Source organism: Thrips palmi, unplaced genomic scaffold (assembly GCF_012932325.1).
Source record: "Thrips palmi isolate BJ-2018 unplaced genomic scaffold, TpBJ-2018v1 HiC_scaffold_3, whole genome shotgun sequence".
Lineage (NCBI taxonomy): Eukaryota > Metazoa > Arthropoda > Insecta > Thysanoptera > Thripidae > Thrips > Thrips palmi.
Window position 1 is genome coordinate 994118 of NW_023144630.1, and position 25784 is coordinate 1019901.

Below are 25784 nucleotides of genomic sequence, written 5' to 3' on the forward strand. Positions count from 1 at the left end.
AAAATAAGATAATTTAATAAAGAAAAAAGATTAGTAAATAATATGCATTTTTAAGGATACTTCAAAAAGGTTGTCTTTATGGCGCCGTGCAGGTAGGCAACAGCGCACTGGCTCTCTTCGGTGTGACGATGGTGGCCTATGCTCAGGGTGGCAGGGGCCCGGTTTACAGCAAAATGATGACTGATTTAGACTTGCAAGAAATGGATTGTAGACATATGTTTACATTGAAATTGTTTTTCTGGAATTCTTCTTTCTTCTCCCTTCTTCATTTTCTACAAAGTGGTGATTTCCTCTTTGAAGAAAAGAGAGGAGAAATTGATTCGAGGGGTTGGTATTTCTCCTTGTTTACATTTTCTTCTTTTTCTTTTTCTTGAGTTTGAAGCTTGTTGATTTTGCTTGTGCTTTTCTAATCAGATAATTAAAAATTTCTGAGGGCATTGTTGATGTAGAAAGTCTCTTCAAACTTAATTCTGAAACCTGTTACTTCAGCGTGATGTTCTTCGAGTGCTAATCTGTACTTGAGTCTTCTTTTGAACAATTTGAGATAACAAGGGTTAGGTGGATTTTCTTCTTTGATTATATTCATGTAGCATCTATAAATGGTGCTTTTGGCAAGGACTAGAATGAAATTGGATAAATTTGCAGCTGGGTTCTTTGATGGGAAGCCAACTAGCAGCTGTTCGTAGTTTGGGAGCGCTGAGTGATTGATGGTGGCAATTTTTGATGAGATGAAATTCCAGAGAGGTTTAACATGTTGACATTGGAAAAACATATGCATTGTATTTCCTTCTTCTTCTTTGCACCATGGGCACTGTCCTGATGAGATGACTTTCCAGAGATTTAGTCTTCTAGGAGTAACAAGAGAGTTGTGAAGAAGTCTCCATGTAATATCGGAGTCTCTTCTGTCCGTTGGATATCTGTAGATAACATCCCACTTGATGGGCTTGTCAAGCCAGGTGATTTTTCCTGTAACTTCTGGATTCTTCAAATAGTATTGCAGGGTGGTGAGGTAATGTTGTTTTCTTGTTCCAGGAAATTTTCTTTCTTCATTTGATGGTTGAGCTTTGAACTTGAATTGGATTGGCGATTCTTCTAGAGACATCTTCTTAGCAAGAAAATTTTAATTTGAGTGAAATTGTTTTTGATTCTCCTCTGGGTTGGTGCTGAGAGGTTTTGAATTTCCAAGTCCGCCCAATTTCCTTGAGAGGTTAGTAACTGTCCAAGTTTGGTAATTCCGATGGTGCGCCATTCAGGAATGATGCTGATTTCTTCTGTTTGGATTATTTTACTTCCATAAAGAGGCATTTCTTTCAGTATTGAGAAAGTAAATTGTGTTGTTATTAGGGTTGGTTGAATATCATACCATGCATTTAAGAGACTAAAATAAAAGTTGTCCAGATTTGCCATTTCAGTGATGTTCTTCTGCTGCATGAAAAAATGTTGAGGTGTTGACTTTCCATAGAGAGACATGTTGTAATGATGATATAGGAAAACTGGTTCTTGGCAATCAAAATTATTTTGAATGTCTTGCACTAATTTAAGTCTTAATGATTTGGTTTTTGCTTCCAGGTGCGTGAGTCCCACTCCACCTAATTCTGTGTTTGCAAAAACATAATTTTTATGGAGCCAGTGCTTGCCTTGCCATATGAAGTCAACCATGGAGAGAGAGAGAGAGAGAGAGAGAGAGAGAGAGAGAGAGAGAGAGAGAGAGAGAGAGAGAGAGAGAGAGAGAGAGAGAGAGAGAGAGAGAGAGAGAGAGAGAAGGACACACACACCCAATTTTCGGCAGGGCTATCAGCATGGAACGTGTCCGGAGATAGTACGTCGTTCCCGTGCGGCCAGGTCCGGCCGAGCGCCTGCGAGGTAGGCTGTGCCGCCGAGCGCGGCAGTTCGACGGGACTGCCTACGCTGCAGGCGTTCCCCGCCGCCGGCCCAGCGGCAGCCAAAACCCTAGACGCGTTTTGAGCTCCAGAGTCGCTAAACAGGACTCGAACCGAACGTGTGACCCCACCAATGGATTCCTCGTTCGGAGAGCGATCCATTGGTGGGGTCACACGCTCGGTTCGAGTCCTGTTTAGCGACTTTGGAGCCCAAAACGCGTCTGGGAATTCGACCGCCTCCACCGGTCTTCTGGCCCACTGTGCGGCACTGAAGCACGGCTCGAATTTAATCGCAGGGCATTTGCAGCGTGCAGCCACATGCCGCGGGAAAGACGGACGGCACAAACCAACAAACACCAAAAAAAAAAAAAAAAAACGAAAGGGGGCAGGAAGAGTTCATGTATGAGCGCTGAACCCACGCGCGAACAGAAGCACAGCGAAAAAAGAACGAAACGAAGGCAGAGTCGGTACACTGCGCACACCCCATCTGTCTCGCTGTAACAATGCACGCGGTTCTCTGCGGGCCGCGGCGCGCCGTGCGTGTACACTGTGCGCTGCCGGCAGTGTAGTGGCGGGCGGTGCGTTCTAAGCAGACACATCCTGTCAGGCCGCCGCACAGTGTCGCGGTGCTGTGCGACATTGTGGATGCGGCGACGCCGCGCTGCAATGTGGCGCTTCGTTTATCTGCCGCTAGGGGGCGGCACCGGCCTTGGCACCGGCCGCCAGTCGCCTATCTCGTCCACTCATTCCACAGGAGAAAATACGCGAAACAACTATTTTAATTTAATGGGCAAACCGAAGAAAAATCAAGTTAGGTCGAAAACGCGTCGACAGCGCGTCGCACAGTGGGCCAGAAGACGGGTGGGCGGCTAAAACTCTCGACGCGTCTTGAGCTCCAGAGTCGCTAAATGGGACTCGAACGAACGTGTAACCCCGCCAATGGATTGCTCTCCGAACGAGGAATCCATTGGTGGGGTCACACGTTCGGTTCGAGTCCTACTAAGCGACTCTGGAGCTCAAAACGCTTCTAGAATTTCGGCCGCCTCCGCCAGTCTTCTGGCCCACTGCGCGGCCCTTCGGAATAATAAAATTTCCCAATATTTTCCGACAATGCTCACTGCAAATCGTCATCCGGCCGTCCGTGGACGCAGAGAGAATCCGGGCCGAAGTTTGAACAGCCGGCAGAACGGTCGTCATTTGTTTACACTTCCCCCAGCAAGCCTGACTTTTATTAAAGGACCGGCAGCATTTCAACGACATCCCCCCCTCCCTCCGCCACGGGCCATTGGTGGACGCCCGCAAGATGGGAAAAAGGGCTGAGAGGGGAGAGGGGAGGGGAAGGGGGGAGGGGAGAGAGAGAGAGAGAGAGAGAGAGAGAGAGAGAGAGAGAGAGAGAGGGGGGGGGGGAGAAAGAGAGAGAGAGAGACAGAAAGGAAAAAGAAAGGAAGAAAACGGAAACCGCGCGGAACGCGCGCACACACGCACATATTCAAAAAAGGTTCATTTCACATGTTTCGCTCAAAACTGACTTTCAAGATGATGAGCACCCTCGCGTGTGTGATGGAGAAAGAGGGAGGGATCGCGGGGGAAGGGCAAAGAAAGAAAATGAGAGGGAGAAGGAAGAAAAGAGAGAGGCGGTGAGTCAACAACCCCGCATCATCACAAACACTGCATCACGAAAGAAGCCGGTACGGACTAACTTAGCAGACGCGCCAACTTTTAATCAACAATTTCTCCCTCTATTTTTATCCTACTTTAAAAACTCTATACTCCGCGCCGTCAAAGGGCGCGCGCTCAAGGGGGGGTCGGGGGAGTACCGCCCTCAATTTGCTCGTCGCATTATACTACTTTGTCCTAATTGTTTTTTTTTTGTTTTCATGTTGTTTCTTTTCGACTCGGCCCCGCCGCACAGAGGGCCAGAAGACCTGTGGAGGCGGTCAAAATCCCCGATGCGTTTTGAGCTCCAGTCGCTAAATAGGGCTCGAACCGAACGTGTGACCCCACCGATGAATTCCTCGTTCGGAGAGCAATCGATTGGTGGGGTCACACGTTCGTTTCGAGTCCTATTTTGCGACTCTGGCGCTCCAAAACGCGTCTGGAGTTTTGGTCGCCTCCACCGGTCTTCTGGCCCACTGTGCGGCGGCCCCCAGGTACCGTGACAAGGTTACGTTCCCAATGAAGACAAACGTCTCGTAATGGTAGGCTGCCTACACCCAAACTCGATGTGACAGCGATACGACCCGGCGGGCAGACAGACAGACAGACAGACAGACAGACAGACAGATGGGTGGGCGATCCGAAGGTTGTAAAGTGACGCACTTAGGCCAGGGCGCGGAAGGAGGTCATTTTTCGAATTTGCCTCCCCCTCCTCTCTACTTCCAGGGTCACGATCCCCGGCATGGCCATTCAGCTGCCATGTCGCCAGCACTGCTAGCATGGTGTGGCAGGGCCACTCAAATTAAAAGCTTGGATAGTGTTGGCGGAGTCCGTCGAGGGCCGACAACTCCCGCGCAATCCGCACACTGAAGCCTTGAGTCGTTTTCGTCAAGCTGTCTCTCTCTGACATAAAGGGGACGCCCCACAGTGGGCCGGAAGACCGGTGGAGGCGGACAAAACTCTAGATGCGTTTTGAGCTCCAGAGTCACTGGGGCAGGACTCGAACCGGGCGTGCGACCCCACCAATGGATTGCTCTCCGAACGAGGAATCCATTGGTGGGGTCACACGTTCGGTTCGAGTCCCATTTAGCGACTCTGGAGCTCAAAACGCGTCTAGAGTTTTGGCCGCCTCCACCGGTCTTCTGGCCCACTGTGCGCCCCGTGAGTGCGAGAGAGACGGCGACGAAAACGACTTTCCGAATCAGTCTGCTGCTTCGCCGGTCCATTCCCTTGACTGCCGATTCCAACTTCGGAACCATTTCGGTTCAATTCGCTTTTCCTTGAGTACGGACAGGACAGTACGCGGCACGCGGCACCCCGGGCCGCAAGGCCGCATCGCCGAAGTACATTAACGTGCACCCCGAGTTAGAACCCCCTCACTTGAACTTGATGAGAAAAATAATCTCTAGACATGTCACAGCAGCCCTTGCAGCAGCCGCACGCAGGCGCACTACTGCACTTCGATGACACGACACACACACGCACGCACACACGCACACACACACACACACACAATGATACTTTTGTGCTCACACACGTACACACAAACACACGCGCAGGTCGGCCCTTCCCCGGCGGCAGAGGCTCAGACTCACAGTCGTGTCCGACGACCGTTCACGACACGCGGTTCGAGACACGCGGTTCGAGACACGCGGTTCGCGGGCGTGGCAATGCACGCCAAGTGCACGGCAAGGCGCGGCAGGGCTAGGCAGTGCGTGCAACAGGGTTGCCGAGGGGCCGGCGCGTTACTGAGGCTGCATCAACAGCCAAGCCCGGCCGGCAGCCGGCACCGAGCCGGCAAGCTCACAGAGGCCGCGGCCACCACGCCGGCTTGGGCCACGTGCGGGGCCGGGGGAGGGGGCACGCACACTGACACACACAATCACACACACACACACACACACGAGGGACGAGGGACGACGCCCTCGGCGAGGATGCACGCGGAGCAGGGCGTGGGAGGGGCCGACCCCCCCCCCTTCCCCCCGGCCGAGCCGACGCCGACGCCCAGAGAGCCACTGTCGCCGTTGCGGTCCCCAACCTGAGGCAGCGTCGCTACCGACGGGTGATTCAAAAGGGCGCACGCAGTGGATTTGCCGCAGAAGACCGGCGGAGGCGGCCAAAACTCGAGACGCGTCTTGAGCTCCAGAGTCGCTAAATGGGACTCGAACCGAACGTGTGACCCCACCAATGGACTCCTCGTTCGGAGAGCAATCCATTGGTGGGGTCACACGTTCGGTTCGAGTCCCATTTAGCGACTCTGGTGGCAACGTCACCCTTCCCTTGCTGTCGCCGCTTTACTTAATTTTGGACCCCAAACTTTTTGCTGGCGTTATTGCTTCGTTGTCTCCGCCGGGCAGGCCCTGCACTGGGGAACTTTCCTGCGCACGCGCGTGCAGTGTAAAAGTGTGTGTATGTATGTGTGTGTGTGTGTGTGTGTGTGTGTGTGCGTAGTAATAAGAAGGCGACAGAGGGGGCCAGAAGCTGACTGGGCGAGGCCGAGCGCGCCTAGCCGCGGTCCTGTTCTCGAGGGAACACACACACTCACACTGACTGGTACGCACACACGCACGCACGCACGCACACACACACACACACACACACACGGAAAATAGAAACATGATTGTCCCCGCGCAATATCATTACTACGTAGAGCACAGGGCCCGAGCAGCGCGCCACTTCCTCGCTCGGCACAGAGACATGGGGAGGGGAGGGAGGCAGGGAGAGAGAGAGGGAGAGGGAGAGAGAGGGAGAGGGAGAGGGAGAGGGAGAGGGAGAGAGAGAGAGAGAGAGAGAGAGAGAGAGAGAGAGAGAGAGAGAGAGAGAGAGAGAGAGAGAGAGAAAGAAGAAACGCCCAACGACGATATAGAGGGGTCGTTAGTGCAGACAATCGAAAGCGAGATTTCGGCGCCAGGCCAGACTTCTCCAGGCGGGGCCGGCAGGGTTGGTTCCGCCCTGTATGCTTTGGCTCCGTCTCTGTCGCACTCGTGGAGCGCCCCGCGTAAGATGCGAGAGAGAGAGAGAGAGAGAGAGAGAGAGAGAGAGAGAGAGAGAGAGAGAGAGAGAGAGAGAGAGAGAGAGAGAGAGAGAGAGAGACGAATCAGCCTGCAGAGGAAAAAGAGGGCGGGGTCAAAGTTCACGACCCCCTAAAAGCCCTAATGGGGAGACAGAGACTCAGAAACACGCCGAGATGCTGTACTGCGGCTGGGTTTGCCAAGGGACACTCTGTGCGCGCGCGCGCGCGCGTGTGTGTGTATGTGTGAGTGAGTGTGTGTGTGTGTGTGAACTCGGCCGGCTCATCACTCGCAGACAGTCGCCACGGCCGGGCACACCTGTCATAACGCGACTATTTTTACCGACGACTTGACGCGAAGGATCTGTCGCCGACACCATCAAGAGGCCGGCCAGGCTCATCTACAACAGATGACCAGTCGTCGCACAGTGGGCCAGAGGACCGGTGGAGGCGGTCCAAGTGGGAACAGGCTCTCATGTCCCCATGAGAAAGGCCATGGATCCGGTCCAAATCCCGGACGCGTTTTGACTCACTAAATGGGACTCGAACCGAGCGTGTGACCCCACCAATGGATTCCTCGTTCGAAGAGCAGTCCATTGGTGGGGTCACACGCTCGGTTCGAGTCCCATTTAGTGACTCAAAATGCGTCCGGGATTTGGACCGCCTCCACCGGTCTTCTGGCTCACTGTGCTCTGTCTCTCTCGCACTCATGGGGCGCCCGGCATAGGTGCGAGAGAGACAGAGCGACGAGAACGACTCTCGGAATCAGTGTGCTGGCCGGCGCGTCGCCGTCGAGACCCCCGGCGACGAGGACGAGCACTATCTGTGGGGCTAATACGACGGCGAGGGTCTGTCAAGGCGGCCCGCCTCGGCCCGCCTCGGCGCCGCCAGCCTCCCTGTCCACGGCAGCAGACTCGAGCAGAGATTGGCCGTGGAGATGTCTAGCCGCGGTACACGCCAAAACAACGTCAAAAATTGTTTTCTAGAAAAACCTTTAAAAGCGAAAGGCGCCGTTTGTGACTTTTTTTTGTGGACACAGTTTAGAGAGCTCTGGGATTTGAAAGTAATAATCCCCAGAACCGGCGAAGAGCAATTCAACGCGCCACTGCACATATACCCTGAATAACCCGAACACGTCGCAGAAAACAGAATCCGCCATTTCCGCACTTTTCCGCGCGCGTTTGATCATTTACTTATTGTTTCTTTTTGTTTTTTGGGGTGTAGATTTCTCATCCCGTCTCCGCAGCAGGGCAAGCCGGATCGCATGCGCGGAGGCTATTCCTGCCCTATCGCTTTCCTCCCAGCGTTCTCCCAGAGTTCTCACACCTGCATCCGTGAGTCTCTCTGTCTGCCTGTCTGCCTGTCTGCATGTCTGTCCGTCCGTTTGCCTATCTGTCTGTCTGTCTGTCCGTCCGCCCTGCTTTACTGCCCATCGCGAGCGGAAAGTACAGCAAAGGGAGCACAAGAATTTTATTGAAAAGCAAAAGGGTTCTGGCGGCGCGACTCGCGGGAGGGAGGGGGAGGGGGAGAGAAAGGGAGGGAGAGGAAGGGGGAGGGAGGCAGAGGAAGGGAGAGGGAGGGGGAGGGAGGGGGAGGCAGAGAGGGAGGCAGAGAGGGAGGCAGAGGAAGGGAGAGGGAGGGAGAAGGAGAAAGGGTAGGGAGGAGGAGAGGGGGCCTCCAGGTGCGGTATTTATAGAACTACAAAAATATGCACAACGCTGCCCCCCCCCTTTTCCCCTTCACCTGAGCAGGGCGCGAGGCGAGGCCTCCCCCTCCACTGTGTTTGCTTTCTCAGCCTTCGAGGAAAGAATCGAAAAGACGGCGCCCAAACACAACTTTTTTTTTTCTGCCTTCCTCCCTCAGACGGCCGCTTCTTCGGCAGCGATCTGTCGGACAACTAATACTATTCTCGTCTCGGCGGGGCGGGGCGGGGCGGCGCGGGGGCCCTAGGGCGGGTGAGGGGGGGGGGGGGAGGGACGCGCCAAAAACAGAAGAAAAACAACAAACAAGGACAGAACGACACGGTGGGGAGGAGGACTTTGAGCGAATCGTTATTTGAGGGCGACTTATATTCCACGGGCCGACATCTGGTCGCATCTGAGCGAGATTGTGTGTGAGCCAGAAGACCGGTGGAGGCGGTCAAAATCCAAGACGCGTTCTGAGCTCCAGAGTCGCTGAATGGGACTCGGACCGAGCGTGTGACCCCACCAATGGATTGCTCTCCGAACGAGGAATCGAATGGTGGGGTCACACGTTCGGTTCGAGTACTGCTTAGCGACTCTGGAGCTCAGAACGCGTCTAGGGTTTTGGCCGTCTCCACCGGTCTTCTGGCCCACTGTGGCGCCTCTGCCCCTCTGCGACTCAACAGGTTCCGCCCCCTCCTCACTCGGTTGCCAGTCCATTTCCAGATTGGCCGAGCCGGCGATGCGAGGCAGGCCTATGCCATGCCAGCAGACTGATTCCGAGAGTCGTTTTCGTCGCTCTGTCTCTCGCACCGACAGGCGAGGCCACATCAGTGCGAGAGAGGCAGAGCGGCGAAAACGACTCTAGGCACTCTGCAGGCCGCAGAGAGGGAACGTTCGCGTGAAGTGGCAGACGGACTGCCCGGACCAAGCGACTTCCGAATCGAGAGACTCGCAGCACAGTGGGCCAGAAGATCGGTGGAGGCGGCCAAAACTCTAAACGCGTTTTGAGCTCCAGAGTCGCTAAATGGGACTACCGAACGTTTGACCCCACCTATGGATTCCTCGTTCGGAGAGCAATCCAATGGTGGGGTCACACGTTCGCTTCGAGTCCCATTTAGCGACCATATAGCTCGAAATACCTGCGGGATCTTGACCACCTCCACCAGTATTCTGACCCACTGTGCAGTACAGGGAGGAACAGCGATCCACTGATAAAAACAAACCCTGTCTCAACAGTGTACCTCTCCGCCCCTTTCTCATATCCCATCGGGCTTCATTCCACGTCATACCAGCCAGGGCCTTAAACTTGGCCGGGCCGAACCTGGACAAGTTGGCCATCGCCCTAAACTTGGCCAGACAAGCCGCCGCGTGGCGCCGCGTCGCCGAGGACGGGCTCAATAACGCCAGCCTGCCCCGTTTCCCTCCACTGAAAAAAAAATGAATGAGGAAAACGCCACCCTCGAGAGGACACCCCTCAGACAGTAACAAAGTTAATTGCAGCGTGTTTATTGTCTCATTATCGTACACCCAGAAAAACGGTTTCTTGATTTCTAATTTCCTTTTTTTTTTTTAAGAAAAAAAAAGTCTTCAAACAAAAAGCAAGATCTGTATTGAAGAAAAAAAGGTAGAATACAGAAAAATTTTCTTGAAAAAAAAATGGAAAGTTAATTTTTTTCCTTGATACAAAAAGTCATTTTTTGGGGGTGTACATGACCCTCACATCATTATCATCCCCACATCATCATCCTCTTCAACATAAACATCATCATTAACGACCAAAATCAACCACATCAACATCCATCATCATCCGTGAGTCCACCAACTGTTGCGAGCAAGCAGACAATCAAACTTTCCAATATCCGCCTTCAAAGTCGCAGCCTAATTGGGGCAAGTCATCATCAGCCTAAAACGGAGAGCAAACAGAAATGGGCAAAAGAAAGGTCCGCCTTCTCTCTCTCTCTCTCTCTCTCTCTCTCTCTCTCTCTCTCTCTCTCTCTCTCTCTCTCTCTCTCTCTCTAATCCGATTGGAATGTCGCTTCCTCAATTTGACCGAGACGAGTGTCCTCGAGCACGCCCCTAATTCCTTCTCTCCCATTGAATGGCGGGCCATTCATTCAGACAGTGTACCCACTTTGTTTATATCGATATTTCGACTGGAAGCAGAGAGGTCTCTCGCGATTCCGGGTGAAGCCAAACGAGTACCTCCGGCTTTTAACCAATTAATTATCGGCCGGGGAGGGTAGGGGAGCAAGGCACAGTGGGCCAGAAGACCGGTGGAGGCGGTCAAAACTCTAGACGCATTTCGGGCTCCAGAGGCGCTAAGCGCCTCAAAGCGAACGTGTGACCCCACCAATGGATTGCTCTCCGAACGAGGAGTCCACTGGTGGGGTCACACGTTCGGTTCGAGTCCTGTTTAACGACTCTGGAGCTCAAAACGCGTGTAGAACTTTGGCTGCCTCCACTGGTCTTCTGGCCCACTGTGGAAGGGAAGGCAAAGGGACAGCGGCCAAAGGGCTCGCGACAAAGTATAACGGGGAATCCTCTCGTGTAATGGACAGAAACATAAAATATATTTAAAAAAACTGAAGAAAAAAATTGAATTGAGGCAAGGCAAGTTGAAAAGGGAGGAAAAGCCAGGATTTAACACACGCTGTGCCCACTTAGGCTGAGGCTGGCGAGGCGGGAAAGCTGTTTTCCCAGGAGCCTCCGACTCCGTCCACAGGGGACCGCACAGTGGGCCAGAAGACCGGCGCAGGCGGCCAAAACCCTAGACGCGTTTTGAGCTCCAGAGTCGCTAAATGGGACTCGAACCGAAAGTGTGACCCCACCAATGGATTGCACTCCAAACGAGGAATCCATTGGTGGGGTCACACGTTCTATTCGAGTCCATTTCAGCGACTCTGGAGCTCAAAACGCGTCTAAGGTTTTGGCCGCCGTTACCGGTCTTCTGGCCCACTGTGGACCGGTCCCGAACGGTGGTTTCGTCGCCGTCTCTCTCGCACTCACGGGCGCGAGAGAGACAGAGTGACGAACGCGGAAACGGAAAAGGCTGGCCGCAAACGCCGCGAATGGCTCGGATTCTCAGATTTTAAGGTGTGCCACCACATCAAAGCGCGGACGCCCAGCCAGAACCAGGGACGAGAATTCGCTGACGCTTTTTCTAATTTGCTTTCCGCGTCCGATAAAACAAGCGCGGGACATCAAAGCGGGACTTTTCAAAAGGACAAACAAACGAGAAAAGAAGAGCGTCTTGCAAAGCCTCGGCGCGGTCCATCGAGAGACCGGGGGAGGTGAATTAAGGGGGCAGACCAGTCTCCCCTTGCCAAGCCCCCACCACGGCACCCGGCCAAAACTCTAGACGCGTTTTGAGCTCCAGAGTCGCTAAGCAGGACTCGAACCGAACGTGTGACCCCACCAATGGATTCCTCGTTCAGAGAGCAGTCCATTGGTGGGGTCACTCGTTCGGTTCCAGTCCCATTTAGCGACTCTGGAGCTCAAAACGCGGCTGGAGCTTCGACGGCCTCCGCCGGTCTTCTGGCCCACTGTGGGCTGGAGAAGGGCGCAGGGTAGGTTAGGCGCCCTCCTTATTTATGGCGCGCTGGACTCCAGGCCGTACCGCTGGAAGATAGACTCCCATGAAATCCCCCCACCCGCCGCGCCAGCCGCTCCAGCCGCGGACTTACTTCCAGACGGCCATGGACCTGGAGCGAGCGCGCCGAGCGCGCGCCCCCACACCGCGCCGAGCCTTACGGTCCCATGCGCACCTGAGCCAATACGACAAGGGCATAACAACACACACGGAGGAGGGGTGGGGGACGGGCCTCGGGGCGGGGCGGGGCGGGGCTCACGGCGGGCGGCAGACTCAAGAGGGATACCGATATTGCCCGCTGCATCCGATAAACTTCTCCAGAAGCAAGCCCGCCGCACCGCAAGCATGCCTGGCCAAGTGTACGGGAACCGGCCGACCGCAGCGTCGCCGCCGCAGCCAAGGCTCGGCAGCACACTGTCGGGTGTGGAGCCGCCGAACACGAGCACAAAGGGCGGTCGCTACACCGCACAGTGGATTTTGCCAGACGACCGCTGGAGGCGGCCAAAATTCCAGACGCACTTCGAGCTCCAGAGTCGCTAAACAGGCTTCGATCCGAGCGTGTGACCCCACCAATGGATTCCTCATTCGGAGAGCAATCCATTGGTGGGGTCACACGTTCGGTTCGAGTCCCATTTAGCGACTCTGGAGCTCAAAACGCGTCTAGAGTTTTGGCCGCCTCCACCGGTCTTCTGGCTCACTGTGCCATGGTCCACAAGCCCACTGCGGACGAGGAAGTCCGGGGTTGATTCGAGGCCTCGGCGGCAGCGAGCATTAAGAATGCCGATAACCTCGTTGGGCGCAGCCGGGCGCCTTTCAGGAGCAGGCCGGAATGGAATTCCTTCGATTAGAGGGGCGGCACCACGTAAAGCCGAAGGGCCCGAAGGACCGGCGCACAGTGGGCCAGAAGACCGGTGGAGGCGGCCAAAACTCTAGACGCGTTTTGAGCTCCAGAGTCGCTACGCAGGACTCGAACCGAACGTGTGACCCCACCAATGGACTCCTCGTTCGGAGAGCAATCCATTGGTGGGGTCACACGTTCGGTTCAGGAGAGATCCGAGAGAAGGTGCGCGATGTCGCCCAGGCCGCTGCACTGCGGGCGAGTGCCTGGGTCCGCGGCTCCACCCTCCGCCAGTAGAGTGACGGCTCATCATCGCAAGGAGGCGACGCGGCGCGGCGGGGCCCTCCAGGCCCTCCAGGCCCTCCAGGCGCGGCAAGGCGCGGCGTGTCCCCATTCCAGCCTGCCAGCCTGCAGCCCGTCTCCGCGGAGATTGGGGGAGGACGTCGGTGACGTCAGTCATGCTGCCCTGCAGGGCCTGGAAGGCCCTGCCGCCTGGAGTCACTCCAGTGTGCTGGAGTCTGCGGCGCCCTGTTGAGCCCTGCGCCCCGTCCCGCCGCGTCCACCGGCAGGGCGCCTCGCCCCGCCCCGCCCCGCCCGGCCAGGGGATTATTAGCTTGTGCACCCGCTCCGAGTTTCTTTCTGCGACCGTGTTGCACAGTGCGGGCCAGAAGACAAGCGCCCGCAAGCGCCGGCGGCCAAATATCTAGACGCGTTTTGAACTCCAGAGTCGCTAAACAGGACTCGAACCGAACGTGTGACCCCACCAATGGATTGCTCTCCGGACGGGGAATCCATTGGTGGGGTCACACGTTCGGTTCGAGTCCTGCTAAGCGACTCTGCAGCTCAAAACGCGTCTGGCGTTTGGGCCGCCTGCGCCGGTCCCTTGGTCCACTGTGCGGCGGTAGACTCACCTGCGGCTGCAGCCAGGCGATGAGGGTGTGCAGCGTGTCCTGGGGCGGCGGGGGCGGCGGCCGGCCGGCCAGCAGGGCGGGCTGCACCACGGCGCAGAGGCGCGTGCACAGCTCCCGGACGCCGCCAACCCCCGCGTGGCCGCCGAGGCCGGCGCCGTGGACGCCGCCATGGCCGCTCGACCCCGCCCCAGCGCAGCCACCCCGCTGCGGGCCCTCCAGCACGGACTCCAGGGGTTCCACTCCTGGAAAAGAGGGAAAACAAGGCTGGCATTCACTTCTATACACAGCTTGGAGAAAAAGGGAAAACCTCTCGAGTCATTGTTCGTGCGTCTCGCGCGCTCGGCCGCTGAGTTGATATTTTTGAATCTGGCCCCGGCGAATGAAGCAAGCACCTTTCCATTGTGCAGACAGTAAGACAGACAGACAGGACGGACAGACAGACAGACGGACGGACGGCCGGACAGACAGCGCAGCTGCAGGGCTGCAGCAAACCCAAAGAAAGGCGCAGTGGAAATGAGGTCCACGGAGAATGAGCTGCAGCTGGTCTGTCTCTCTCGCACCCCTACGGGATGCGCCGCGATACGAGAGAGAGAGAGAGAGAGAGAGAGAGAGAGAGAGAGAGAGAGAGAGAGAGAGAGAGAGAGAGAGAGAGAGAGAGGGAGGGAGAGAGAGCGACGGAAACACGGCTCGGGCCGAGCCGAGCGCCCGCGGACACGAGCATCGGCCGACCGCCCCACAGGCACGCCCGTTGGGTTGCCTACCCGCCAGGCGGCCCAAGGGGGCGAGGGCGCCTACCCCCAGTCGCACAGTGGGCTAGAAGACCGGTGGAGGCGGCCAAAATCCAGGACGCGTTTTGAGCTCCAGAGTCGCTAAACAGGGCTCGAACCGAACGTGTGACCCCACCATTGGATTGCTCTCCGAACGAGGAATCCATTGGTGGGGTCACACGAAGATTAATCGCCTTTTGACCAATGTAAGGCTACTGGTCCCAAACTAGCTGCTACTCATGAAAGAGTAGGCTCTCTCGCGTGGAGGGCGGCCTCTTCCCGCAGCTAGATCGTCTCTCTCGCACCCGGACGGAACGCCCCGTGAGAGCGAGAGAGACAGAGCGACGGTTACTGGGAATCAGTCCGCAGTTTGCGTTACACATTGCAGCGGCTCCACGTTCTCTATTTCGCTTTTTTGCGATCGTTTTAATAAACGGAATGGCGTGCCTGTGCGGCAGACGATGCATGCAGGCCGACCTTTAATCCACTGGCTCTCTCTCTCTCTCTCTCTCTCTCTCTCTCTCTGGTTCGGCTCTTTTTACTGATATGAATAAGTACACCACTGTTAAACTTCAAAGAGCTGAAAATGTATGTATTCGTTTTGTTACTGGAGCTGATTTGTTCGAGCACATTACACCTCATTATGCTGGCCTAGAATTGTTAAAACTCCAAGACAGACGAACAGTAAATTTAGCAACATTGATATGGAAAGTTCTAAGGACTGAAACGCCGCACTATCTGTTTGAACTGTTTAACTTCTCGTCACGTCACCCTGATAGAATTTTGATTCCACAGCATAGAACGGCAAAGTACGCAAATTCATTCTGCATATCTTCATCTAGAGTATTTAATATGTTCTCAGGCTTCAGTTATCTAAGTCATACGTCAGTCACTTCCTTCAAAAGATCCATTAAAGCACAATTACTGTCTAAATATTGATATTGTGTATCATATACTGTCGCTGCTATTGATGTAACTAGTTATTTTCTTCGATTGTTGATATAATTTTTATTTTTTTTCCTCTGTTACAATTTTGTATCTTTAGTTTATTCTGAGAGCGGTACATACGCTCGTGGGACTCTCCAGTCCCGTTGTACTGTACCTTAAAAGCAATAAATCAAATCAAATCAAATCTCTCTCTCTCTCTCTCTCTCTCTCTTTGATTGAGTGCGCTTTGGCATCCAATCCGTGTTTCCGAGAACCGACCACGTCAATGAATCTGTTTGAGCGGCCAGGCCTCTCGATGCCGATTTTGCTGTTTGGTCAGTCAGTCACGCAGTCAGTCACTCAGTCAGTCACTCAGTCAGTCAGTGAGTCAGTCACTCAGTCCAGTCAGTCACTCAGTCCAGTCAGTCACTCAGTAAGTCACTCAGTAAGTCACTTAGTCAGTCACTCAGTAAGTCACTCAGTCCAGTCAGTCACTCAGTAAGTCACTCAGTAAGTCACTTAGTCAGTCACTCAGTAAGTCACTCAGTCAGTCACTTAGTCCAGTCAGTAACCGAGTAAGTCACTCAGTCAGTCACTCAGTCAGTCACTCAGTCCAGTCAGTAACTGAGAAAGTCACTCAGTAAGTCACTCAGTCAGTCACTCAGTCAGTCACTCAGTCAGTAATCCAGTCAGTCAGCTAGTCAGTCAGCCAGTCAGTCAGCCATTCACTCAGTCCGTCTCTTTCTGGCCGCTGATGAGGCCGCGCGGTGCTGCGGCATGCTGCCGCAAGCTCACGCTCTCCTGCACTGCAAAGGCTTCCACAGAATGCAAATGGCAAATGGTATCCAAATTCCTGGGCCCTTGGCGCCCAGCACGGCGCAGCACGGCGCAGCACGGCGCAGCACGGCGCAGCACGGCGCAGCACGGCGCAGCACGGCGCAGCACGGCGCAGCACGCACCGCGGAACGACGCACTACAGCGAGGCGGCGGGGGCAGCAGGCTCATTCCGCGCAGTGCTTCGTCGCTCCGTCTCTCTCGCGCCTACAGTGGGCCAGCGGCCGAAACTCTGGACGCGTTTTGAGCTCCAGAGTCGCTAAATGGGACTCGAACCGAACGTGTGACCCCACCAATGGATTCCTCGTTCGGAGAGCAATCCATTGGTGGGGTCACACGTTCGGTTCGAGTCCCATTTAGCGACTCAGGCGCTCAAAGCGCCTTCACCGCGGTTCTTCTGGCAAATCCACTACATGCGGCCAAGAAGAACAGCAAAGATAAATTCCAGCAATAGTTCGGAAGCAAACCACCGGGGAAACCAATTGTCACCTGCGCTGATAATAGGTCCCCCTCCGCTCACAGTGTGACGTCCCCGTGACCCACAAAACCAAAAAGAAAAAACAACAACAGTGTACGCTAATCGGCGCTAACAGGTGCAGCGCGGCCCGGTGCACGCGTCAACGGCAGCACGTGGCGACCGAGCAACCTGTATCGTATTTTTAATTTCATTTAATTCAATTTTTCAAACGTATCCTTTTTTCGTTTTTAACTTTATTGCAGGGTTCGCCACGCTCCAACAACACCCAGCCAGCACGGCAGGTTCACCAGACTGTGAAAAGACTTTGATCAGCTCTGTTTGGTTGCTGTGCTGAATTCGATTGCAATCAAAAATCCGATACCGATAACCAAACGCTGACGCTGGTCGCTTCGACCGGGCACGGCACTTGGGGGACGACAAAAGACCCCAGCTAAGTTGTCATCGCGCAAGTGTCTGGTCGTAGCTGCCAGCTTTCGTGGGTATCGGATTTTCAATTGCCGATATCGAATGCAGCCTAACGAACAGAGTCGATTATCACAACACATTCTTTATTTTTGGACCAAAACTCTAGAAGCGTTTTGAGCTCCAGACTCGCTAAACAGGACTCGAACCGAGCGTGCGACCCACCAATGGATTGCTCTCCGAACGAGGAATCCATTGGTGGGGTCACACGTTCGGTTCGAGTCCCATTTAGCGACTCTGGAGCTCAAAACGCGTCCAGAGTTTTGGCCGCCTCCACCGGTCTTCTGGCAAATCCACTGTGTAGCGCCCGGCGCGTCGCGGTTTGGGGTGGCAGTGGCAGGCAGGCCGAGGCAGGCTGGACCAGAGTCACTGACCTAGACGCGGCGAGCGCTGGCGCCGGGTGGCGCGACGGGCACCGACACGGCGTCGGGGACCACGACGCGGTGGCGGCCGACGAGGCGGTGGTCGACGCGGTGGACAACAAGTCAAGTAACACCCGAGGTTCACGTCAACGCCGCGGACCAGGACGCCGCCGACGACGCCGGTGCCGGCAAGCTCGGCCTCGACAAGGTCCTGACCGTCGACGGGGTGCTCGGGGTGCGACGGCGAGCACGTCAAGCACGGTCTCCGCGCGGCGGGCGGCCTGCCTCGTCCTGGCTCGGCCGGGTTGCGGAGGCTGGGAGCGCGGCGGGCCCACTGGACGAGGGAGCGACGAGGAGTGGCGAAACGGCGAAGCCAGGCGGGGCGGCAGGACCAGTGCCGCCAGTGGGGGGCGGCGGGGGCGGCGGGGGCGGCGGGGGCGGCGGGGAGGGGGTTGCTGTAGCCCTGCTGTAGGCCTGACGCAGGGGTAAGTTGGGGGAGAAAAGGACAGCGGAGGGAAAAGTGCAACCCCCAGTGGCGGACTGCAGGGATCTCGACATCCACGACATGGATTTCACACTCAGATTTTCAAGTTTAGTTGCAAAAAGAAGACGCCCAGCCGTCATCAAAGCCAGGCTACAACGCACAGTGGGCCAGAAGACCGGTGGCGGCGGTCAAAACCCCGGACGCGTTTCGAGCTGCAGTGTCGCTAAATGGGACTCGAACTGAACGTGTGACCCCACCAATGGATTGCTCTCCGAACGAGGAATCCATTGGTGGGGTCACACGCCGAGTTGTTCGCAAAAAAATTAACAAGTGTCCGACTCGGACATTTTTTTTTTCAAGTGAGGGCGCCGCAAGGGCGCTCCTCCGTCTTTCCGCGGCTCCGGGGCATCATCCCCCACTACACTGCGAGGCACTGCGAGGCACTGCGAGGCACCCGGTCGGTATCTGTGGCAACAGGTTCGGGGCGCGGCCACTGGTGGGGCCACTGCAGGGCCACTGGCCCTCGCCTCGCCCGCCTCGCTCGGCCGGCATGGACGCCGGGACGACTCCAATTGAAGAGCGCCACAAAAGGGGGATGAAGCGAGAGGGAGGGGGAGAGAGAGAGAGAGAGAGAGAGAGAGAGAGAGAGAGAGAGAGAGGAGGGGGGGGTCCGGCGGGGGAATGGACGGACAATGGATCAAGCAATGCTGTGCAGGCCGAGGCAGGCCGAGCGGACCGAGGGATGCCACGCTTCCGCGCCAGCTTTCACTGCGATTCACCGCGAGGGGCTTTCCGAAAGCTTCTCTCCGCGCCGTTCCCCATGGCAAACCCCATGGCACCCCATTCGACTGGCGAGTAAGTGGCAGTGCAAAAAGAGGGGGAGAGGCGCACAGTGGGCCAGACGACCGGTGCAGGCGGCCAAAACTCAAGATGCGTTTTGAGCTCCAGAGTCACCAAACGGGACGCGAACCGAGCTTGTGACCCCACCAATGGATTCCTCGTTCGGAGAGCTATCCATTGGTGGGGTCACAGGTTCGGTTCGAGTCCCATTTAGCGACTCTGGAGCTCAAAACGTGTCTTGAGTTTTGTCCGCCTCCAGCGGTCTTCTGGCCCACTGTGGGGCGGGGCCCTCGAGAAGGCCAACGAGTGCCTGCCAGAGGGCAGTCGGGCGGGGCGGGGGGGGCGGGGGGTGTCAAGAACCGCAAGTGCTCTCATGCTCGGGGCTGCAAAGTTCAGCGAAACGCACGCAAAAGACACGCCGCAGCCATGGGCAACTTTTCACCATTCCACTGTCTCCTCTCGAGAGGCGGAGAGAAAAAAAGTGGGAAGGGGGAGAAAGAGGGAGGGGGAAGGTGCTTCCTCAAGGTAGGGAACATGGCGCGTCGTTTAGTGACCAGTGTGCCGAGCAAAGTCCAGTCTGATTCGAACGGCATCGCTCTGTCTCTCTCGTACCCTAGCTCACTGAAAGGAGTCGGTAGAATTAAGGGGTTGTCGCGGCAATTAAGACGGTCAGGGTCGGTGGGGCGGCGCCAGTAGACTGATTCCGAGAGTCGTTTTCGTCGCTCTGTCTCTCTCGCACCAATACGGGGCCAATACGCCCATGAGTGCGAGAGAGACAGAGCGACGAAAGCGACGCTCGGAATCAGTCAGCCCGAGGCGAACACGGAGACCGCGCATTGCGGCCGTCGTCGGTCCATCTCTCTCGCACCTGTACGAGACGTCCCACAGGAGTGCGAGAGAGAGAGAGAGAGAGAGAGAGAGAGAGAGAGAGAGAGAGAGGCGGGGGGAGTCCTGCGGAATCAGTCTGCAGACTGCCGGATAAAGGCTATGCTGGGGGACCATTTTCTTTTCAGTCTATGGAGATGCTCGGTGGGGGGAGCGGGGGCGGAGTGGGGGGATGGGGGGGGGCGTAAGGGGGGGGAGAGCGCTATTGTGAGGGGATGGTTGGATAGTGATTATGAAGAACGCCGTGTGAGAAGGGAAGGGGTGGGGTGAGCGGGGAGGGGAGTCAGGGGTGGGGGTGCAATGACAATGGTGATTGTGAAAGTAGATTGAGCCCGTCCCGGCGTCGACTCTGTGCCGCTCTGCGCGCCATGGCGGAGTGGTGCTGTACATACACCTGTCACACACACGCACCTGTCACTCTGCCAGAAAATAAAATACGCACATCAGAGACACCGCACAGTGGGCCACCGGTGGAGTCGCCCGAAATTCCAGTCGCGTTTTGAGCCCCAGAGGCGCTAAATGGGACTCGAACCGTGCGTGTGACCCCACCAATGGATTGCTCTCTGAACGGGGAATCCATTTGGTTCGAGTCCGATTCGGCGACTCTGGAGCTCAAAACGCGTCCGGGATTTTCGCCGCCTCCACCGGTCTTCCGGCAAATCCACTGCGCACCGCAGGCGACGACTGCTGCAAAGTCCCCGACCACAAAGCGTGCATCTCGTTCCGGCCCAAATAATTCGGGCAGCGGCACTGACCCCATTCCCCGTGCCGCAGCGCATTTTTACACTGTCGCCGCCGGCCCGGCCGTGTCGTCGTCGTGGTCAGAGAGCCGCAGTGGCCGCAGGGCTCTCTACACCCTTCTGCCCCCCCCCCTTTCTCTCCCCTCGCCCCTGCCACACACATGTAGCGTAACTTCCCTGGCATTCCCCGGCTCCTCCCCAAAAGCCTTTGAGCCAGGAGGAGGCAGATTCCGAACAGGGGTCTCGTCGGTCGGTCTCGCTCGCACTCATGTGGTGTCCCGAAGAGGTGCGAGAGAGACGGAGTGACGAGACGGGAGGATGCTCTCTGCAGCACGACGCCGCAGTGCCATGCCTTGCTCAGAAGACCGGTGGAGGCGGCCAAAATCCCGGACGCGTTTTGAGCTCCAGAGTCGCTGGACAGGACTGGAACCGAACGTGTGACTCCACCAATGGATTCCTCGTTCGGAGAGCAATCCATTGGTGGGGTCACACGTTCGGTTCGAGTCTCATTTAGCGACTCTGGAGCTCAAAACGCGTCCGGGATTTTGACCGCCTCCACCGGTCTTCTGGCCCGTTGGGCCATGCCGCGGGGCCAGGACGTCGTGCTAAAAGGGCATGAAGGTTATCCGACAGGCCGACAGGTGCACGGCTTGCCGAGAGCAGCGCGCTGGAGAGCTCCGCGTCAGCAAGTCGGAAGGGCGACGAAGAGAGAGAAAAAGGGACAAGGAACAGCTGGTACTCGAACCTAGCTCTTGGGAGAGCACTGAGAGAGAGCACTGAGGGAGAGCACTGAGGGAGAGCACTGAGGGAGAGCACTGAGGGAGAGCACTGAGGGAGAGCAGGCAGTAAAGGGCCGAAGCAAGGAAGGACGGTCCCCGGGACGGTCCTTTCTCGCCGAGATTCCCATGGCCAGCTGTTAGGCACGATATGCCCGCCCCGCCCGCCCTGGAGTCCACCCCGCCCCGCCCCGCCCCGCCCCGCCCCGCCCTAGGGGGTCCGGGCCGTCTGCCTACTGTCCCAGACGGTCGCAGAACATCCAGCTGGGAACTGCTGCACTGACTCTGAAATTTTAACACCCTCACGCCTCCCCCTGCTGTGCCTGTCTGTCTGTCTGTCTGTCTGTCTGTCTGTCTGTAAATGTCTGCGTGGCCCGCATATCGGCTGCCCACCCCCTGCATATCAACGCCGCGCCGCTTCGGCCGTTTCGGCGGCAGGGCGGCACAAACCTTTCAGTGGGGCAACGCACGAAACGCACAAAGCTTTTCGCCACAGCCAAATGGAAGGGACGCGTTGTGCGTCGCGCCGTTTGAGTGGCGACAGCCAAACGACGCGATAAAAGGAGCGTTTGTGTGCAATGCAGCCGCGACAATTAAAACAAGGCTCACAGTGGGCCAGAAGCCCGGTGGAGGCGGCCAAAATCCCGGACGTGTTTTGAGCTCCAGAGTCGCTAAACAGGACTCGAACCGAACGTGTGACCCCACCAATGGATTGCTGTCCGAACGAGCAATCCATTGGTGGGATCACACGTTCGGTTCGAGTCCCATTTAGCGACTCTGGAGCTCAAAACGCGTCTAGAGTTTCCGCCACCTCCACCGATCTTCTGGCCCACTGTGGGGGACGGACGGACGGGCCTATGCCAAGAAGGGATTCCATTTGGCGCGATTTCTTTTCGCTGCGGGCTGAATCCGCGAGCATGCGTTCGTCGTCCCGTCTCTCTCGCACTCGTGGCGCACCCCATAGAGAGACAGAGCGACGAGAGCACTGTGTTCGAAGTCAGTCCGCTGTGCGTGGAAGCTGTGCTGCACGTTGCCGGGGTAACGGGAGTCAAGTGGACGAGAGAAATAGAGAGAGGGGGAGGGGGAGGCTCCATTCGGCACTGTCATCCCTCCCTTCCCCTCCCCTTCCCCTTTGCAGTGTGACACTACCCCCCCGCCAGAGCCAACCCCCTTCCATCCCCACAACGATACCGGCATACAAAATAGAGTGAGCAGCCGGAGAAAAAAGGGGGGGCGGAAGGGGGGGGGGGACACCACCAACTAGATGAGGCTAGTTCTCGAATTGGACAAGGGCCGCATCTTGGTCACAACACCTGGCACACAGTGGGCCAGAAGACCGGTGGAGGCGGACAAAACTCTAGACGCGTTTCGAGCTCCAGAGTCGCTGAATGGCACTCGAACCGAACATGTGACCCCACCAATGGATTCCTCGTTCGAAGACCATGAGTTTTTTCCGCCTCCTTTGGTACTCTGGCCCACTGTGTGGCACTTCATTAAGGGAAGACTCTTGGCACGCAGCTTAAGAACGAACTGTTATAAGAATCCCTACACACTCAAAATACGGTAGATTACCCGAATTCGAGAGATGCAGCATTAGAGCCCTATAGGCGGGCATTAGGGACTGTATGCAGCATTAGTGCCTTCCACACACAAAATCAAAACAAAATAGAGATTCGGCAAGCAGAAAATTTTGCAAAGAACGCTTTTGTGAGGAGAGCTTACCAGAAATGATGCCGTCCATTTGTTGCAACGCAGCCTCCAACAACTTGCTGGCTTCAGCATGTGGACTTGTCAGTCCCTCGGCCTGCTCCGACTTGCCCATTTCCCCTGAAGAAGAAAAAACAACGCTTTAAGAAAGTCACAATGTCGCCTCTGTAGTTTATGTTAGATGCATACTTGAGAATATTAAGGAAAATAATGCAACAATAAAATCATTTAAAATACAAAAATAAAATTTTTGCCGATAAATTAAGGTTTGTGCCTAAATTAGCAATCGGGTAAGTTTTTTACAGAGATTGTTTCTAACAGTACTTTGTGGTCAAGTCCTAAATTTGGGTAAGGATGTTGACAGCAAAAGGAATTAAAAAATGAATGAAAATGAATCATAACGGCAATGTGCCGAATTTATAAATAAATTGTTTGGAGCAACCACCTGTGGAGCCCTCAACTAAATGAATTCAAACGACGCAAGTACCCTTCACCAAATGTGATGGGTGTCACGAGCAAAACCAAATGTCAGATGCCGACAATCAATGAAGAGATTAAGGTCCCAAGAGCAGGAACACTCATTATTCCTGACCCTGACAGAGCAGAGTATCCTAACCATAACCTTCCCAACTCCTGGCTCCCAGTGTGTAGGAAGTCAAGCTACTTGCAAGCGTAACTGAAATAAGGTGCGCTGGGCGATAGTGGGCTGGAAAGGGGCGTGGGTGTTCGACACCCCGTAGAGAAACGCGGTGTCAAGATAAGAACGGTGAGCAATTACAGTCAAGCCAGAGTCATGATCGCCCTTCCGTCTCTTCCGGTATCCGACAACTCGACCAAACGCTCGTCGGGCTGGTGATCGCAATCCAGAAGGAAACGCTCTCCTTTCAATCAAACAGACCCGCTCCTCTGAGCGAACGAGTGTCGAAAACTGGCAGCGCTTGAAATACGTAAACACAACACCACGGCATGTCACAATCGCCACTAACCTCTATGCTGCCTTTGCAGACCGACGGTTCGACACTCGCGCGTCACGATCGGATCGAGCCCTTTTATTTGGACTCGCGAACCGCAGAACGGGCGGATTACAAAAATCAAACGATAACCGAAGGGCTGGCGAGGCGAGCAGCAGGATGCGTCAAAGCACAAACACAAACACACCAACACAAACAACACAAGTAAAAGGGCTGTTACGTCACAGGGTGCATCAGTGTGACCCGTGGCGCCACCTAGCGGGATTCGTGGGTCGTTGAGAAAACTGCCCGCGCGGACAGTTGGCAGCATCGTCACAACAACAACTGGGATTCCTAACCTCTACAGCCCAACAGAAGAACTGATACCGCAAAAGTGTGACAGGCGCAAAAAGTTTTATTTCGAGTGGAGTGACGACACTGGGGTCCGAAATGAAGCGGTCAAAACTTAGTTTCCGAATGAAAGAGCGACAGATTGCCGAGGTTCTCGTCAACCGCACTAGAGGCGCTGTCGGTGGGAGCGAGTGTCGCCATCTTTCGGCCGCGGAGTGAACTTCGGGGAAGCCGTGGGGAAGCTGCCGACGCGGAGCGCTGCCACACGGCGCTCTGGCGAACTACACGCAGGACTCGAAGGACTCGCGCCTCGCGCGCCAAAGTTTGAACTGGTTTGAGCGCCGACGTGTTTTCCGCCCTCGTCCAGCCGGAGTGTCATTACTCTATGGTCCAGCCTGTCTGCCTGACCGCATCAAGTGCGCGATTTCGAATGAGGGAGCACCAAGACAAAGCTAAGCGCGAAGGGAGTCGGTTTGGAGGCAGCGTGCTCTCTCCTACTCGCACTCGGAGGAACGAGAGAGAGAGAGAGAGAGAGAGAGAGAGAGAGAGAGAGAGAGAGAGAGAGAGGAGAGAGAGAGAGAGGGGGGGGGGGGGAGAGAGGAGGGAGAGAGAGAGCAACAGAGGGGTGGGTACTGTAGCCGCCACGCAGACAGATTCCGAGAGTCGTTTTCGTCGCTCTGTCTCTCGCGCGCTCATGGGGGGGTCCCTATGGGTGCGAGAGAGACAGAGCGACGCTCGGAATCAGTCTGCTGCCGCCGGCACGCCACTGGGAATCGGGGAGGGGGCACCGGGGAAGGCGGGGCACTGCTGGGGGTTGGTTCCAACGGCCTCTCACTCGCACTCCCGTGTGGGGTGGGAGGTAGACAAGGACAGGCGACCCTCCGCGCGGACGCAGCCCGGCGGCACACGCTGGCGCCGCGGTGCCGGCAGGAGAACGAGGATGGGGTGTTCTGTGTTCGCTCTGGGCGTAGCCGCGGCGGCGTGGCTCCGTGCGGCCCGCCCCGCTCCGCCTGGAGTCCGCGCTGCTTCGCCTGCTTCGCCTCCACCCGGCAGTCCGCGCGCGCCCTCCTCCGTGTAGTGTGGCAACGGCGGCAACCCCGTGCCGGCGCCCGCGGCACGCCGGTGGCGGTACAGTACGTCGCCGACGTCGAGCACCCCGGTCCTACAGTCGGCCAGAAGGCCGGTGGAAGCGGTCAAACCTCTAGACGCGTTTTGAGCTCCAGAGTCGCTAAATGGGACCCGAAACGAACGTGTGACCCCCACCAATGGATTGCTCTCCGAACGAGGAATCTATTGGTGGGGTCACACGCTCGGTTCGAGCCCTGTTCAGCGACGTCTGGAGCTCGAAATGCGTCCAGAATTTCGGCTGGCTTCACCGGTCTTCTGGCCCACTGTGCGGCCCTTGTCTAAGCCGGACGGAGGCCGATAGAAGAAATAGACGCGGCGCGCCATGGGATTAGACGCCACGGCCGTGCTTGGCCGGGATAGAGGCTCCCCGCTGCTCCGCGCTCCGCGACGACGTATTCCGTGACAGTAATTCGTCCCACTGAACCAATTTACAGTGTGGTCACGGTGCGAAAAACAAAAGGGGGCCGATCGGCGCGCACGCCGCTCGCGACAAGGAGTTGGTATTTTAGTTGAAAGCGTTCGGC

The 25784-nt window shown here is 56.2% G+C and overlaps 2 protein-coding genes across 2 annotated transcripts in view; both read right to left on the reverse strand.

Moving 5' to 3' along the window:
* LOC117648005 (liprin-beta-1) overlaps nt 1–13597 on the reverse strand; it is a 45125-nt gene extending 31528 nt beyond the window's left edge. The window contains exon 1 of the mRNA XM_034390076.1: nt 13570–13597. The gene's annotated coding sequence lies outside the window, so the exon portion shown is untranslated. The remainder of the gene's footprint in view (nt 1–13569) is intronic.
* Nucleotides 10075–23799, reverse strand: LOC117648392. The gene is made up of 4 exons (XM_034390900.1): nt 23610–23799; nt 22847–22951; nt 13570–13811; nt 10075–10134 (listed from the first exon to the last, which is right to left on the reverse strand). Exons 2-4 carry the CDS (start codon nt 22944–22946, stop codon nt 10075–10077), a joined length of 402 nt encoding a protein of 133 aa, XP_034246791.1. The 5' UTR covers nt 22947–22951; nt 23610–23799.
* Nucleotides 23800–25784: the final 1985 nt, after the last annotated feature.